The 14,959-nt window shown below is 33.7% G+C and overlaps 2 protein-coding genes and 1 long non-coding RNA gene across 5 annotated transcripts; 2 read left to right on the top strand and 1 right to left on the bottom strand.

Moving 5' to 3' along the window:
- The first annotated feature begins 2,745 nt into the window (after window positions 1–2,745).
- LOC144569440 (uncharacterized) lies at window positions 2,746–6,825 on the top strand. Of its 2 annotated transcripts, XM_078319792.1 has the most exons (8): window positions 2,746–2,975; window positions 3,343–3,455; window positions 3,648–3,723; window positions 4,139–4,167; window positions 4,477–4,570; window positions 5,005–5,094; window positions 5,516–5,696; window positions 6,328–6,825. In XM_078319792.1, the coding sequence occupies exons 1-8, from the start codon at window positions 2,847–2,849 to the stop codon at window positions 6,654–6,656; spliced, it is 1,041 nt and encodes a 346-aa protein (XP_078175918.1). In that variant the 5' UTR covers window positions 2,746–2,846; the 3' UTR covers window positions 6,657–6,825. The 2 variants fall into 2 exon arrangements, with proteins under 2 accessions (XP_078175918.1, XP_078175919.1); XM_078319793.1 differs by lacking the exon at window positions 4,139–4,167 and having other exon boundaries at window positions 2,767–2,975; window positions 4,447–4,570.
- Window positions 6,826–6,850: 25 nt separating this feature from the next.
- On the bottom strand, window positions 6,851–12,133 carry LOC144569439 (uncharacterized). Of its 2 annotated transcripts, XM_078319791.1 has the most exons (13): window positions 11,916–12,133; window positions 11,668–11,763; window positions 11,452–11,528; window positions 11,142–11,221; window positions 10,797–10,863; window positions 10,300–10,364; window positions 8,666–8,738; window positions 8,256–8,326; window positions 7,930–8,011; window positions 7,689–7,766; window positions 7,511–7,585; window positions 7,233–7,352; window positions 6,851–7,145 (listed from the first exon to the last, which is right to left on the bottom strand). In XM_078319791.1, the coding sequence occupies exons 2-13, from the start codon at window positions 11,759–11,761 to the stop codon at window positions 6,957–6,959; spliced, it is 1,071 nt and encodes a 356-aa protein (XP_078175917.1). In that variant the 5' UTR covers window positions 11,762–11,763; window positions 11,916–12,133; the 3' UTR covers window positions 6,851–6,956. The 2 variants fall into 2 exon arrangements, with proteins under 2 accessions (XP_078175917.1, XP_078175916.1); XM_078319790.1 differs by lacking the exon at window positions 11,916–12,133 and having other exon boundaries at window positions 11,668–11,895.
- Window positions 7,529–8,113, top strand: LOC144569441 (uncharacterized). Its single transcript, XR_013516060.1, has 2 exons — window positions 7,529–7,642; window positions 8,036–8,113. It is a non-coding gene; the product is annotated as an uncharacterized LOC144569441 (long non-coding RNA).
- Window positions 12,134–14,959: the final 2,826 nt, after the last annotated feature.

Below are 14,959 nucleotides of genomic sequence, written 5' to 3'. Positions count from 1 at the left end.
ACTAATGATAGCAGATATTTGAAATATAGGTCTGAGTTTCTGCTAAGTTTAAAATTTTCTTCGACTCCTTGGTACTTTTAGAGTTCTATTTATTTTTAGAATAATTGTTGTCATGCCAATCAAAAACTTATAAATATTCAATTTTCCCATCAAAACTTAAAAACTGCTTATCATTTCTTTCTTCAATTCGGTTTTCATCTTTTATTTGATTGATTAGTATAACCCAGTTCTTAAACTTTTAAAGTTCTATTTAATTTTAAAATGCTCACCATTTTTTCCATCAATACAAATTCAGTAGCTAAATTTGTACATTATCATTTAATACTGGATTGATTGCAATGCAAAATAATATTGATCGTAGTTGGATAGTAATTAGCAAGAACGTGTTTATTTAAAAGGAAGCGTAAATTAATCATTTTATCTAAATTTTTGTATGATAATTTCTTCTTAAAATAAAAGATTAATAACAGATAAGCTAAAATAAATACTTAATTAGATTAAAAAAATGAGAAATGTTATTTATTTATAGTGGGAGAAATAAGTAATTTTTAAATTTTGATGAACAAATTAAATATTTAATTTATTTAGAAGTATCATAACTATTATTTTTTGAGGAGGGATTCACTTACACTCTTTTTCGGTAACATCGAATTACATCCTACATTTTCATAGTTTTCAAAATCCAAACAGTCGGTCCAAACCGTTCAATATGATTGATATATTAAAATGTGCTTGCAGATCAAATTTTATATTTTTATTTTATTTTTTACTATTTATTAATTATTTTACAAAATCATTGTTTTCATACCATTGAATTTTTGTAAAAAAATTCAATAATATAAAATTTTATCTGCAAACACATTTTCATATATCCATCATGTTGAACGGTTTGGATTGAGTATTTGAATTTTAAATATATATTGTAATCTGGTATCACAAAAAAATAATGCAAGTGATCCCTCCTCTTATTTTTATGATAAAAATAAGAAATTTAAATATTTTTTAGAAAATTAGACAGAATATTTATACCAATAGTTTGTCCTTTTTTTAAACGTTCCAAATGAAAAATTCGGTGGAACTAGAGCTGGTAACGAGTGAGACGAGAGTAGAGGTTTGTTTTTACCCGAACGGGTAGTACCCGTTTTGCCCGGTCCGTATCCGTACCCGTGCCCGGGTATAGGCGGGTAAACGGGTTTGAGACGGGTAGGGTACCGATATTTGAGAAAAAAACCTGCCTAATCCGTACCCGTCTTACCCGTATCTGAAACCCGCCTACCCGCACCCGTTGTACCCGTACCCGCACCCATTTACCCGAACAACTTTACCCGTTTACCCGTTTTTTTTAAATTCAAAATTCAAAATTATTTTGCCGTCAGAAAAAACAGTATTAAAAACAGAAAAAAAACTAAAAAACAGAAAAAACAGTATTAAAAAACTAAAAAAAAACTAAAAAAAAAAGCCTGTACCTTACCCGAGGTATCCGTTACCCGAGATGGGCACGGGTATGAAACGGGTAGGGTACACCCTTTTAAAAAATTACCCAATCTACCCGTACCCGTTCTACCCGACTACCCGTCCTACCCGCACCCGCACCCGCACCCGCCCTACCCATTACCCGTCCCGAGTTTACCCGAGGTAGAGGTTTGCTCTCGGGTAGGGTACGGGTACCTCGGGTAAACCCGAGACGGGTAATGGGTAGGGCGGGTGCGGGTAGGACGGGTAGTCGGGTAGAACGGGTACGGGTAGATCGGGTAATTTTTTAAAAGGGTGTACCCTACCCGTTTCATACCCGTGCCCGTCTCGGGTAACGGGTTCGGGTACCTCGGGTAGGGTACGGGTATTTTTTTTTAGTTTTTTAATACTGTTTTTTAGTTTTTTTTTTCTGTTTTTAATACTGTTTTTTCCGGCGGCAAAATAATTTTGAATTTTGAATTTAAAAAAAAACGGGTAAAGTTGTTCGGGTAAATGGGTGTGGGTACGGGTACAACGGGTGCGAGTAGGCGGGTTTCGGGTATGGGTACGGGTTGGACGGATTTTTTTCTTAAATATCGGTACCCTACTTGTCTCAAACCCGTACCCGTGTACCCATTTACCTGCCTATACCCGGGCACGGGTACGGGTACCTCGGGTAACGGGTACGGGCCGGGCAAAACGGGTACTACCTGTTCGGGTAAAAGCAACCCTCTAACCCGAGGTACCTGTACCCTACCCGAGAGCAAACCCCTAGACAAGAGCAAACCCCTAGACGAGAGCAAGTCAATATTAGGGTTCTAGGCTTCTAGTTATTTCCGGACCAACCTGAGCGAGATGATCAATTCGTATCCTCTGCATTAAAAAGGAAATATTTTGCATTAATGAATCTCAACTGTCTGATCTGTTTTGAGATTCGTGCATACTAGATCCGCACCAATATTAAAAGACTCCGTATATTACAAGCAGGTGCCAGATTGGCTCCGTCTAAAATCAGACGGTTGATATTCATTAACTCAAAAGGTTTAATGAAGAGGATACGCATTCGCTCAGCCGCGAGCGGGTCTCGAAGGAGTGCATATGCTCTGAGATATCTCATATTTTGCGTGACCGACTTGTCCGGTGCCTATTCGGGGGTGACATAGGGGGCCAGTATTATTTGAGTTTTGAGATTCGCGCAGAACGTATTGTAACGGTTGTGATTTTCCAAAAAGTCACGCAAAATATGAGATATCCCAGACCCAGAGGATGCGAATCCGTCTCGAAGACCTGCTGTTGCGATTTAGCGGGTCTGGAAAGACCCAACCGTATCGACCCGTTTGGAGAAACCTTTCGCTTGTCTTGCTCCTACAGCCAGGGTTTAGGGTTTTTGCGCCATGGGAGAGGAAGAGAGGCTTCGATCGCTCATTACTAAGCTTCAATCCGAATTGAGCGTCCTTGATCGAGTCGTGTATAAAAATAAGAACCAGCATAGGCGCTCACGCTATTTCCAATACCTCCTTAAGGTTAAATTTTATTCCCGTCAATTCCCTCTTTCTCATGCGAATATTAAGTGGAATTTGGGATAATTTTCTCGTTAAAAGAAACAAATTTCAATTAATGATACTGAAATTAATATGCTTCTTCATCACCAAAAGGGTTGTTTCTGTATGATAACCTAAGTTTATTTGGATACTCAGTTTATGTGTATATTTAAAACTCACCTAAATTTGCTCCAATCTTTAGTACTTTCTCATATGCTTTCTTACATGCTTTCTACGAGCAATTCAGAATGTACAATAAATTGATCTGCTAGAATGCAATAGCTTCTAATGCAAATAATGCTAAATTTAGAATGAATATGAAATATGGTAACAATCAACTATTTAATAGGTGAGAAGGGATCTGAAATTGCTGGAAGCTGCAAAACTATCACAGATACTAAATGCACTTTTTCCGATAATTGATGGTAAAAGAGCTGCTGAAAGGGCCCTTCGTCCGAATCAGTAACCATCTTTTTCATATTTTCCTAACTGTCGTTCTATTTTGTTTTCTTGGTTCTTCAGCCCTTAATGCATGGTTAATTGTAATCGGGCATTAGTTATTAACTTTCAGCCAAGAAGGGAAAGATAAAGGAATTTCAGGTTGAATTAGCATTTTTCCTTGGGCCTTGATTTGCTGCTATTTTAATATACCAGGGGAAAGAAACAAAGCACTTTTGCAAAATACAGCTACCATGAGAGGCTCTTGGGTGTCGCAAGGCTACTTTCAGAGGTGCATACCAACATCGCATTACCACCACACCACCACAACCAAGCCTTTAGTCCCAACATCGCATTACTTCAATAACTTTTTGTTCAACTCTTTGAATCTGTTGTGCCAATATTCCTTTTCACTTTTTTTTTTTGGTTCACTCTATAGATGGTGCTATAAAAGAATTATATGATAAAGTACCTTGTATTTGGTAGGGTAATAGTCTATGAGCTATCTTCATGGCTCCTTTCTCTTTATTTTTTAATCTTTTGTTGTTTTAGATTTTTAGTTGTATTTGAGGTCCTTTAGAGGATCAGCAATACATAAGCCAGCCAAAAAATTTGAAACTACTACCACCCATATTGTCCCTTGCATTGATTTTGATGCGGTATTATTTCAACTTGCTAATGCTCTTTTTTTCCCCCATTTAACACAGATGTCTGAACCAATTATTAAGGCAGCAATGTATCCTCATTGCATTTTATTACTTTATTATTATATATTTATACTCGTTCATTTCTCACGAACATAATTGAAATGAGATTGGTATGATGAGACATGAGCATGAATTAATCTCAAAATCTTAATGGATTTAGAATCCATGAATAGAAGATGTGTCAGGTCACAGTTTTTTGGTATGTCGACAATAGGGACCTTTCTGTATTTTAAATACAATTTCAAAATCTTCTTGTCATTGAGGTGTGAATTCTTGATGTACAAGTTGAAAAGGTGCATTATTTTCAGGTTGTTGATTTCCCTTGAGCTTGTTTATAGCCAGATATCTCTGTTGTTGGCAAAATCATTTTTTGTAGGATTTTCAACTATGGTGTTGGCTTTACTTGGACGGATTAGGGTCATTGTTCAACAAGTAATTATCCTTTACAATAAGATGCAGTTTTTACCTTTTTAAGCAATGTACAGAATTTCTTGCATCTGCTGTTCATTATTTATAATTTAGAATTATATTAGATAGATCCAATTTCGACATCAACTAAGAGGTTGTAAATGTATACTTCTAAAATTGGATATACTAGCCTTCATATTGGTGAGTAATTAAGCCAAACCAAGCTAGTAGCAGGATGCGGTTTTAGAGTTCGGGTGAAGTAGAAAACCTTTCTTTAAGAGCACACATTACTTTTGAGTTATTTGTGCTTTTGATCAGTACATGCAAGATGTACGATTGTTGTGTAGGTTTTTTTCTTTTGGTGAAACAACTATACAAATGTTTACTGTATCTGCAAGTGTAGTAAAATATGTGGTTTTTGTTTTTCGCTAAAAACCCATTTTATATTTTGCAAACAGATGCTATTAGATGTTGTGATGGTTTTTAACAAGGTTTCAGAAATCTCACAATGCAAGCAAAATGTCAAGCTTATAGAAGATGGCGTAGAGGTGTGTTGAATTTTGCTTTCTTTATTTTCAGAACATTTCGCAAATGGCCTTTTTTTTTTCCTCAAGTAACGATGTGCTAGAATCAATTTTAGACGTGTCATGGGTTCAATCTCAGTGGGCATATACTATGAATGCGGGACTAGTGACTCTTTTTCATATATGTAAAAAGAACACAAGTAACCATTGCAAAAGTTCTATTATGTTTACAATAAGCTGACCCAACAAATAAACAGTCATGCATTATCTATAGGGAACGTGTGAGTTTTATGTAAGGGTTTTGCAATTGAACTAACGGTAATCATTAAACATTTTTTGACTAGCATTGTTGATAGATGTTTGAAAAGTGAAATCTTTGGTGTACTATTTTCATGAAGCAGATGATTTATTTTATTGCAATGCCATGCTATATTTTATTTTGTAGGTCTTCAGAGAATACTATCCTGTAAAGAATGAAGTGGTTATATTAGAATGCCAATGGAAAGAAGATAAATTTGTATTGCTCGAGAAATTACAAAATGAAAACAATAGCAGAGAGGAGGATGGAGATGCAATTCCTTGTGAATCGACAATCCAATACAGTACCATTCTCCTTTTTGATGAAGGTCTGTATCCTTCTATTATATAATTTTTTTCATGGTGCAGATCAGTCAGCTCGGAAGCTATGCAAAGTTCTGTTTGTTGTTAAATGAGAAATATTGGTTCAATGTCAAATGTGGCTGGAAACTATTAAGTGAGCTGATTTGTTCTTTGGTGTGCATTTGCGAAAGGCCTTGATTATATTATAAGAGCAATTGTCGTGTTAGAATAAATTGAAGAACGACATTTTGTTCGAAAACGAATAACATTCTGTTTCAACAAATATCTGGGTCTGTAACAGTGATCATATACTCCCAAAACTTTTGAACCAAAAATCTCCTTACCCTTCATTTGTTGTTTCATCGAGGAAAAATGATATATTTAGGATAATTATTGGGGGAGAGGAGCAAACTATGGAAGAGAAAGAGTGCTCAGGAGTCAATTAGCATAATTGTCATTATTTTTTGTGTTTTTGTTTTCTATCTTTCCTGTAAATTTTGGAAGCACCTAACATATCCTTCTTTTTTGGGGCAAATAGAAATAATTGACGTTGTCTTTTGCAAAAAGTCATTTTACTGTTTTGGTCTGTGTCAATTTTGGGTTCATTAGTTGGTACAGATATTGTTCTATGTTTCTAATTTTGTCTGATTGGCACAGATGTTGCTCCACTGAACAATATTTCATCTGGAGATCAATCTGATGGCATAAATCATGAAACCAATGTTCAAATGGCAAACCCAGATGTTTCGGAACATGAAGAGAGGAAAAATGTTGCCTTTGTCTCAGAGATTTCCGAACAGCAAGCGAAGAGAAAAAACGTTGCATTCGTCTCAGTTGGTCAACCAAAGACTTTATCTTCTGATCCTGGCCTTATTGGATCAAATAAGAGGCCTAAGTTGGATCTAGATGCAGCTGGCAGTGGCTTACCCGGAAACCTGTTTGATGATCTAGAATTTTCCGAAAGCATGGGCAGTTCCATATTTTAGACTTTTTTGGCAGTTCGTAGTTTTATTCTTTTAAGTTCGACTAAATTATATTACTCGTATTTCCCTTGTTTATACTTCTGTTTGTGCAGCGTCTAATGGAATATCCTAATGTATTATATGCTCAGGTTACTTTTATTATGAGAGAGGCTTTGCCACTTATAACGCATGCACATATCACGAAAACATTCGTTAGCTTCCTTGGAGGTGTATTTTGCTCAGTAACTATTTTATGTTAACTATTTCACGTACAATTTTACTATTAACAGCAAGTCTGCAACAGTTATTCTTTAATAGAAATTATCATTGGGAAAGAAGGCCGAAGTAGGGATTAGACATGGCCGAAAGAAGCTCACTACCAGCCGAATTTAGAAGCTGTACATCGACCTTATCTTTTGGCAGTAATAAATACATTTCCTCTCCTTCTTTGGTCTTCTCAAACCCACAAAGCTCTAGAAATTCTATGCCTCCTTTGAAGTTGCCTACTCTCTCCTGTTTAGCACACTTGCATCATAAGCTCAAAATATGATATCTTATAAATATGCACTATAGTGGGGACAGTAGAGTTTTCGAAAGTACCTGAAATGCATGGTTACTGAGCCTTATTCTTCGATATTTGTCTTCATTTGGATTTTTGCCAATGTTACCCACAATTCTTAGAAGTGTTTGGAATGCTCTCTTAACCTTTGCATCCTCATCCTGAAATGCATTCAGTTTAGAGAGAGAGAGACGGGCATGCAAGAGAGAACTTGATAGCCACTGTCAAGTCTTTCAAAAAGAAAAAAAAAAGAAAAAAAAAGAAAAAAAAAAAACGAGAAAAGCAAAAGAAAAAGGGACAGAAAAGATAAACGGTGTACCTTGTGATTTCTCTTAAGAGACCTCAGGCAATCCTGAAATTGCTCTGGCTTCGCCAACAGAGTTCCTGCCTCTTTCTAACCAATAAAGCAAAAGTATCTATAAATCTTTACAAGTCTATCTCCACTAAATATGTTGAAGAATTTAACTTAATTTCTCTTGTGAGAGAGTAGTAAGCACCTTTTCATTTTGAGGAACAATGGGTTGTGCAACTTTAGGATTTTCGTTAGGCAATCCTAGCTTTGATCTTCTCTCTGCCTGTACCAAACATCAAAAGTAAAATGTAAAACAAAAGATCTTCCTACTGCCGACACTCTCTCGGCTCATGTATACATTTTTCTTTTTCTTTTTGTTTAGGACTGTTTTTCCTACCAACACTTTGGGCTCTGAACCAATAAATACTGGTAATGTGCATAGGTACCTTATCATCCTCTATACGTCTTCTGATTCTCTCTCTAGCTCTTCTCTCTTCCTCCTTTTCTAGACCTGCTTGTGCTAGTGACCTGTGCTAAACAATGCACCCATAGATGCAGAAAATACAACGAGATAAGCAAAAATACTACAGGACTCAACAATTATGCTAAAAGATGGTAAATAACAAAAAGCATCAAGGAAAAAAAAAAAAACAGAATGATCAAATAACTGATATCCGTCTGGTATCAACTAGCGCATATTATGTACTGACACTGTACTGACAACATTAGTTATTGCCAGTCTGCAAGCAATATAGGAGGTTATTATACAAACCGTTTCCTTTGAGATTCCTCCAATTGTCCCTTTGCCTCCATAAGCTCTTTATTGGTTTTCATTTTCTCCTTCTTTGTACCAGCACAATCAGAATTAGAAAATCATCAAACAATTAATAACAGTCAGTACAATGGATTTATAACCCTAAGCTATTGAATTGTACAGTTCAGGTCTTGTAGTTGCAAGTACATGGAACCCTGATGCGATTTCACTATTGTATAGAGCAGTAAAGAGTTATATTAGTATATTACCACATTCTTTCTTTGTTTCAGTCTGTCTACATTATATTTTAGTTGGACTGAAAACCAGAAAAGCATTAATTCCTAGCTAGCAAGTGCCACTGAACTTATGGGCAGTACCACCAGAAATGTTTTGGCTTTCATTGTAATATATGGAAACCCCAGTTGTACCTGATCATCCTTTAACTGTTTTTCTCTTACTCTTTTTTCTTCCTCCCCTTTTGTTCTTATCATTGAAAGAATTCTGTTATAATGAAAGAGAAAACAAAATACAGAGACATTTTAGTCCATAATAATTAAATTATCCAAATCAACTTCATCTTTTAAAAAATACCCAAATTACCTTTTCATGACTTATATTAGAAATAAGAGAAATTTAGATATATACCCATCATAACTTGTTCAATTAGATATTTCTCCATCAAAACTTTAATATTAGTTATTTCCCCATCTAAACTCCCTTAAATTATTAATATCCCCATTTCTTACTTTAATTACTTAAAAATTAAAGCCAATATTACTAAACAATTAAAAGGACAAGATTGCCCTTCAAACAATGTACTCTCTCTCTCTCTCTCTCCCTCCCTCTCCCTCCCTTGTTTCTTAATGTGAAAATTGATTCTCTTCTCCAAGAAAACAATGAGCCAATGACAAGAAAAATATTCTGATTTTAGAAGTTTACTCAATGACTGGAAGAACCGTAAAACATTACCTATTGAGGAGAGAAATAAAGAATTACATAGTTTCCTTGAGACTACCGGGGCAATGCATCTGTTGACCCAAAACACACATGTATGTAGAAAAACAAGATGTTTGATGGAAGAGGAAGAATAAGCTATTCTCATTTTGAGATAGACTAAAATAATACAATTTGCAATGTACCGTTTCTAACTGTAACCATGAGTATCGGTGCTAAAATTTCAAAAAGATCGCATTGCTATTATATTTCAGATTTTGCTTCTTTTTATTTACTGCTCTTCTTTAGATTATTAGAATTAAATAATCAGATAAATCCAAAACCTTACAAATAATTTGCAATTTAAAAGATGCTTTAGTTCAAAATATTCTTCTTATTACAACTTCAGAACTGTATCAAATTTCATAACCTTTACAAATGCATAGCACATGATTATATTATAGCATATTTCATATTATAATGAAAAAAGGGTTCCTGATATCCTTGGCCGCATGTATTTCTCAAAACAAATAGCATATTGTTCATAAAAAAACAATTTTAAAATTGTTTTCGTTCAATTAAAAGATAATTCTCATTCCTCGTACTTCTTTCTAATTCAATTCGAATTATTTATCCCAAGCCAATAGTATGTAATCAGCTGGATAGCCTCTTAAAAGTGGCTAGTCGTGGGGTTTTTAAGCTGCTAAAGCTGATATCTGAAACAGACTAACTGTCGCACAATACTTTGATGCGGCCATTGATTCAATGTTTCCTTGGAGAAGAAAATCCTTTTTTGCAGGAAGAAACGAGGGAGGGAGGAAGAGAGAGGGAGACAGTACATTGTTTGAAGGGTAAACTTGTCATTTTAATTGTTTGTTAACTTTAGTCTCTATTTTTAAGTAATTAAAGTAAGAAATGGGGATATTAATAATTTAAGGGAGTTTAGATGGGGAAATAACTAATTTTAAAATTTTGATGGGGAAATATCTAATTGAACAAGTTTTGATGGGTATATATCTAAATTTCTCTAGAAATAAAGGACATAAGATTTAGGACCATGGATATGCAATATGGTTATCCAAAAAATTCTCTTTCGATACAATATAACTTATAAGGGGAAAACACAAACCTTTCTCTTTCATCTTCTGTATTTTTTGAATCATTGATTGTGGCTTCTCTGATTGCTGTTGTCACCTTTACGAAAAGAGAAAAGATATCAATAAAATAGATGAAGGATAATGATTTCGGTTCCCCACCAATAATCCCTAAAAAGTTCACTACCTCTCCCATATACCAATTTGTATTTTTAATCTATTATCTTGTTAAATATGCTGAGTTTTAAGCAAGAGAGAGCATGCAACTTCAAAGGAGGCATAAAACTGTGCTATTGACATGGAATCTTGTCAGGTGATGGTATCCGTCCTCAATTTTACTAGTATAAACCAATTCTCTTTTCCTTCCCTTATAAAAGACAGAGGATCTTCTTTGTTTCCTTTTTCTCCCTAAAATGGTGCCTTCAAATTCATTTGACCAATGATAAGGATTCCTCAGAATTTTCCTTTATCCAAATGTTGAATACATGTATTAAGAGTTCAACAGCAAAAGAAAAGTTTAGAACTGCAGTACCTTTTCTACTTCTGTCTGAGATGTTTTCAGATCTTCGAAATTCTTGGCATTACAAATTGTATTTTGCCTGAAATTCATTTCAAGAACAGATGTCAACAAAAAATGAAAAAAAGATAATACTTCCATCCAAGGTTATGGTGCCAACTAGTATCTGTACTAGCTACCAACAATTGGAATAAATAGAAAGAAATCATTGAGCAAGACAGTAATTTGTCCCACATGATTGCTGCATTGCCAGAAAAAATACACTTCATTTCTACTTATTGTAACTGATCTCATCCTCAAATTCCTAATTCTTTTTATATGTAATACAGCAATTAAAACAAAAAGAGATTTGAATCATACCACATTTTCTTTGCTTCCAAGTTCACTTCTTCTGGCAAGGAAAATTGATTCCCATCTTCAATTTTGATATTGAATGGCACCTAATAAATTAAATTACAGCATGTACCACTCACAAAAGGTAACAATGTATATGTCTAAGAGGAACTGACGCATTGGTACTGTGCCTGACAGGTGTCAGGTTAAACACCACAATTGGGCCACACAATTTCATAAAATTGAAATGACAAAAAAATGAATATAAAAGCACTTGGTAGTGGTGGTTTCCTTGAGAAATCCTTTGTAAGAGAGTAATTTTTACAAGAAGTGGTACCAGTAGTATTTGATCGATATCAGAATCATTCTCATGCTCTATGACCCAATCCAGGGCAGCTTCAAGGCTACAACTTCCTAAAAACATTAATTCCATGAGAAATAAAGTCATTACATACAGACCCCGTTTGTGGAGGATAGGAGTAGTATGCTGAACACAAATTAGTATTTAGTGTAGATTAGAAGAAATTTGAATTAGCAAAAGGGAAAAAGATACCAGTGGAATAAAGCGCTCTTGTTGCACGGTTGATTGGAAATCCCATTAATTCAAGTTCTCGAAGTAATCTTCTATCAACTTCTGGCTCCACCATTTCTTATATTGACCAAAATTAAAACTAGAAATCAAGAATAAGATTATCCTTGCACAAATCGAACTTCAGAAAACCAGTGTATAACGAGAATTTTATCAGATTTAAAACGAAATCGGTGAATCAGAACAGATAAAATGGAGAGAAAAGAAATTACTTGCAATTCACTAAAACCGTTTTGCTCAAATAACCTGATCTAAGGTTAATTAGAACAGCGTGCGTGAGGGAGGGTTACCTCTTTCTAGTCTCACTTTATACGTAACCTTCTTCAGAGTTCAGAGAGATGGAAGTGGCTTCTTTCAAAGTTGATCCTTTCTTCTTTCCTCGGTGTAAAGAAAAAACAATGAATAAGGATCAGCTTAATATTTATACCTTGTGGCTTTATCCGGCTTTGCAAGGCCACGGGCCCACGGCCCACGGGACAATTCTTACCCGACCCGGTCGGCTCCGGAGTCCGCACCGTCTGCAAGGCCACGGGACAATTCTCAGCCGTCTGATTTTAAATGGAGTCAATCGGAACAGTTTATAATTCAGGAGTCTTTTAATATTAGTGTGAATCTAGTCTGCACGATTCTCAAAACGAATTGGACAGTTCAGATGTATTAACTCAGAAGATTCCTTTTTAAGTTAATGCAGAGGATACGAATTCTTGGCTCGACCATTAAATGGCATTAATCAATCGGGTTTTACCACACGATATATTTGAAAACAAAAGATAATCTAAAACATGCCCCACGATTAAATTTCGGCGGTTAGTAAAATCCGAGTTTTGTCTTTTTGTGAAGATTTTGGACTGATCTGATCGGATTTATTCTCTCTTCTTATCCTTCACTGCAAATGCAATCAACTGATCTTCGCAGTAGTTTATTCATCAACTACTTATTATCCGAGGTTGGGATTAATTTCTTGTTGGTAGTGAATTGAAAAAAAATTCTCTTACGATGGTTATTTTATTTGGAGTAACAATTTAATTTTATAATTTTTAAAATTCAAACAATTTAACTTATAATATTTATAAGTTACAACATTTAGTAACAATTTAATTTTGTAATTTTTTAAATTCAAACAATCGATTTAAATCGTTCAGTATGATTTCTATATTAAAATATATTTGGAGATTAATTTTTTATTTTATATTATTTATCAAGTATTTTACAAATTTGTTGTTATTCAGTGTTTAAAATTGTTTAAAGAATAATTTTGTAAAATAATTTAACTTATAATATTTATAAGTTACAACATTTAGTAACAATTTAATTTTGTAATTTTTTAAATTCAAACAATCGATTTAAATCGTTCAGTATGATTTCTATATTAAAATATATTTGGAGATTAATTTTTTATTTTATATTATTTATCAAGTATTTTACAAAACTATTGTTATTCAGTGTTTAAAATTGTTTAAAGACAATAATTTTGTAAAATACTCAATAAATATTTAAATAAATTCAAAAAAGAGGAGGGATCCAATTACACATTTTTTGGTGACACTGAATTACACTCTCGATTTTTAAAATTTTCAAAGTTTAAATAGTCGATTCAAACCGTTCAACATAATGTATATATTAAAATGTAATTGCATATCAAATTTTACATTTTTTTTGGATTTTTTTTACTATTTATTAAGTATTTAACAAAATCGCTATATTTAGACCATTGAATTTTTTACCCATCTTAATAAATAGTAAAAAAATTCAAAAAAAAAAATAAAAAATTTGATCTGCAAGCACATTTTAACATATCCATCATGTTGAACGGTTTGGATCGACTGTTTGGACTTTGAAAATATAGACTGTAATTCGGTGTCACCAAAAAAAGATGTAATTGGATCCCTCCTCTTCAAAAAATATAAAATTTGATCTTCAAGCACATTTTAATATAGAGATCATGTTGAGCGACTTGGATCGACTATTTAAACTTTGAAAATTGCAAAACCGAATGGTTATAAGATATTGTAACTTAACAAATGTTGTTAGGGGATCCTTCCTCGAATCGAATCGATTGTTCCTGCAGTTGGCTAATATCAAATCGATTGTTCTTAAGATCCCGTGCAACTAAGTCGTTTTTTTAATTTTCAAAGTCCAAAATATTGATTTAAACCGTTAGATGTGATCTCTATATTAAAATGTGCTTGGAGATCAAATTTTACATTTTTTGGAAATTTTTTTACTATTTATTAAGCTACATTGAAAATCACTGATTCAATGATCCAGTCTAATTTTTACTATTTTGTTAAATCACTATTGGAACTACTATCGTTATTTTTGATGATTTGTTTGATGGACTTTGTTGTTCGTACAATAATCTTTTACGTCTATTTGACTAATTTGCAAAAACATACAATTATTGAATTTTACGATTTCTTCTGTTTTAAGATTATGTAGGTTCAAGAAGAGTTGGAATTGCAATGTAATATGCTTGGACTGAAGAAATCACGAAGACTTTTATCAAGAATACAAATTGTAAAATCAGAAGCTTGGTAAAGTAAGTTTGAAGCTGTTTTTACAGAGGTAAAACGTTAGTAACGTTTATAAAACGTTGTAATGTTTTAATTCTGTCAAAAACACTGAAGTAAAAGCTTGATTAAACTCAGAAACAACTTAAAACGTTGTAACGTTTTAGGAGTGTCAAAACAGCTAAAGCACAGGTGTACATAACAGCTTAAACGTTATAACGTTTTTATAAAACGTTATAACGTTTTTATAAAACGTTATAACGTTTTTATAAAACATTATAACGTTTTAGGATCGTTTATATCAATGCTAAATTCAAATTTAAAACGTTGTAACGTTTTAATTAAATCTGAGCTTCAAAAATTTCTGTTTTTGATCAAGATTTTACAGAACAAAACGTTATGTAACGTTTTACAACCGTTGTAACGTTTTGGATCGATTAGCTGAGCTGTCAGAAAATTGAAAACCTAAAATCGCATTATAAGATAAAACGTTGTAATGTTTTTAGAAAACGTTGTAACGTTTTTAGAAAACGTTGTAACGTTTTAGCTCAATTTGCTCTTTCTGGAACTGTCTTTATAAATAGAGCAATGGGGTCTCTTCCCCATTTAATCTAGCCGTCCCTAAACTTCAAAAGAGGCAATTTTCTGAGAGCTTGGTTCCACCATTGTTGATTGAGCTTAAAACTTCAATATCTCTCAATCAATCTCAAACAACCTCAAATCCACTTCACTAATATCTAATTAGA

The sequence above is a fragment of the Carex rostrata genome, chromosome 18 (genome assembly GCF_964058835.1).
Source record: "Carex rostrata chromosome 18, lpCarRost1.2, whole genome shotgun sequence".
NCBI classification, from domain to species: Eukaryota; Viridiplantae; Streptophyta; class Magnoliopsida; order Poales; family Cyperaceae; genus Carex; species Carex rostrata.
The sequence above is the reverse complement of the archived record's forward strand: the minus strand, read 5'-3'. Positions and strand labels throughout refer to the sequence as shown.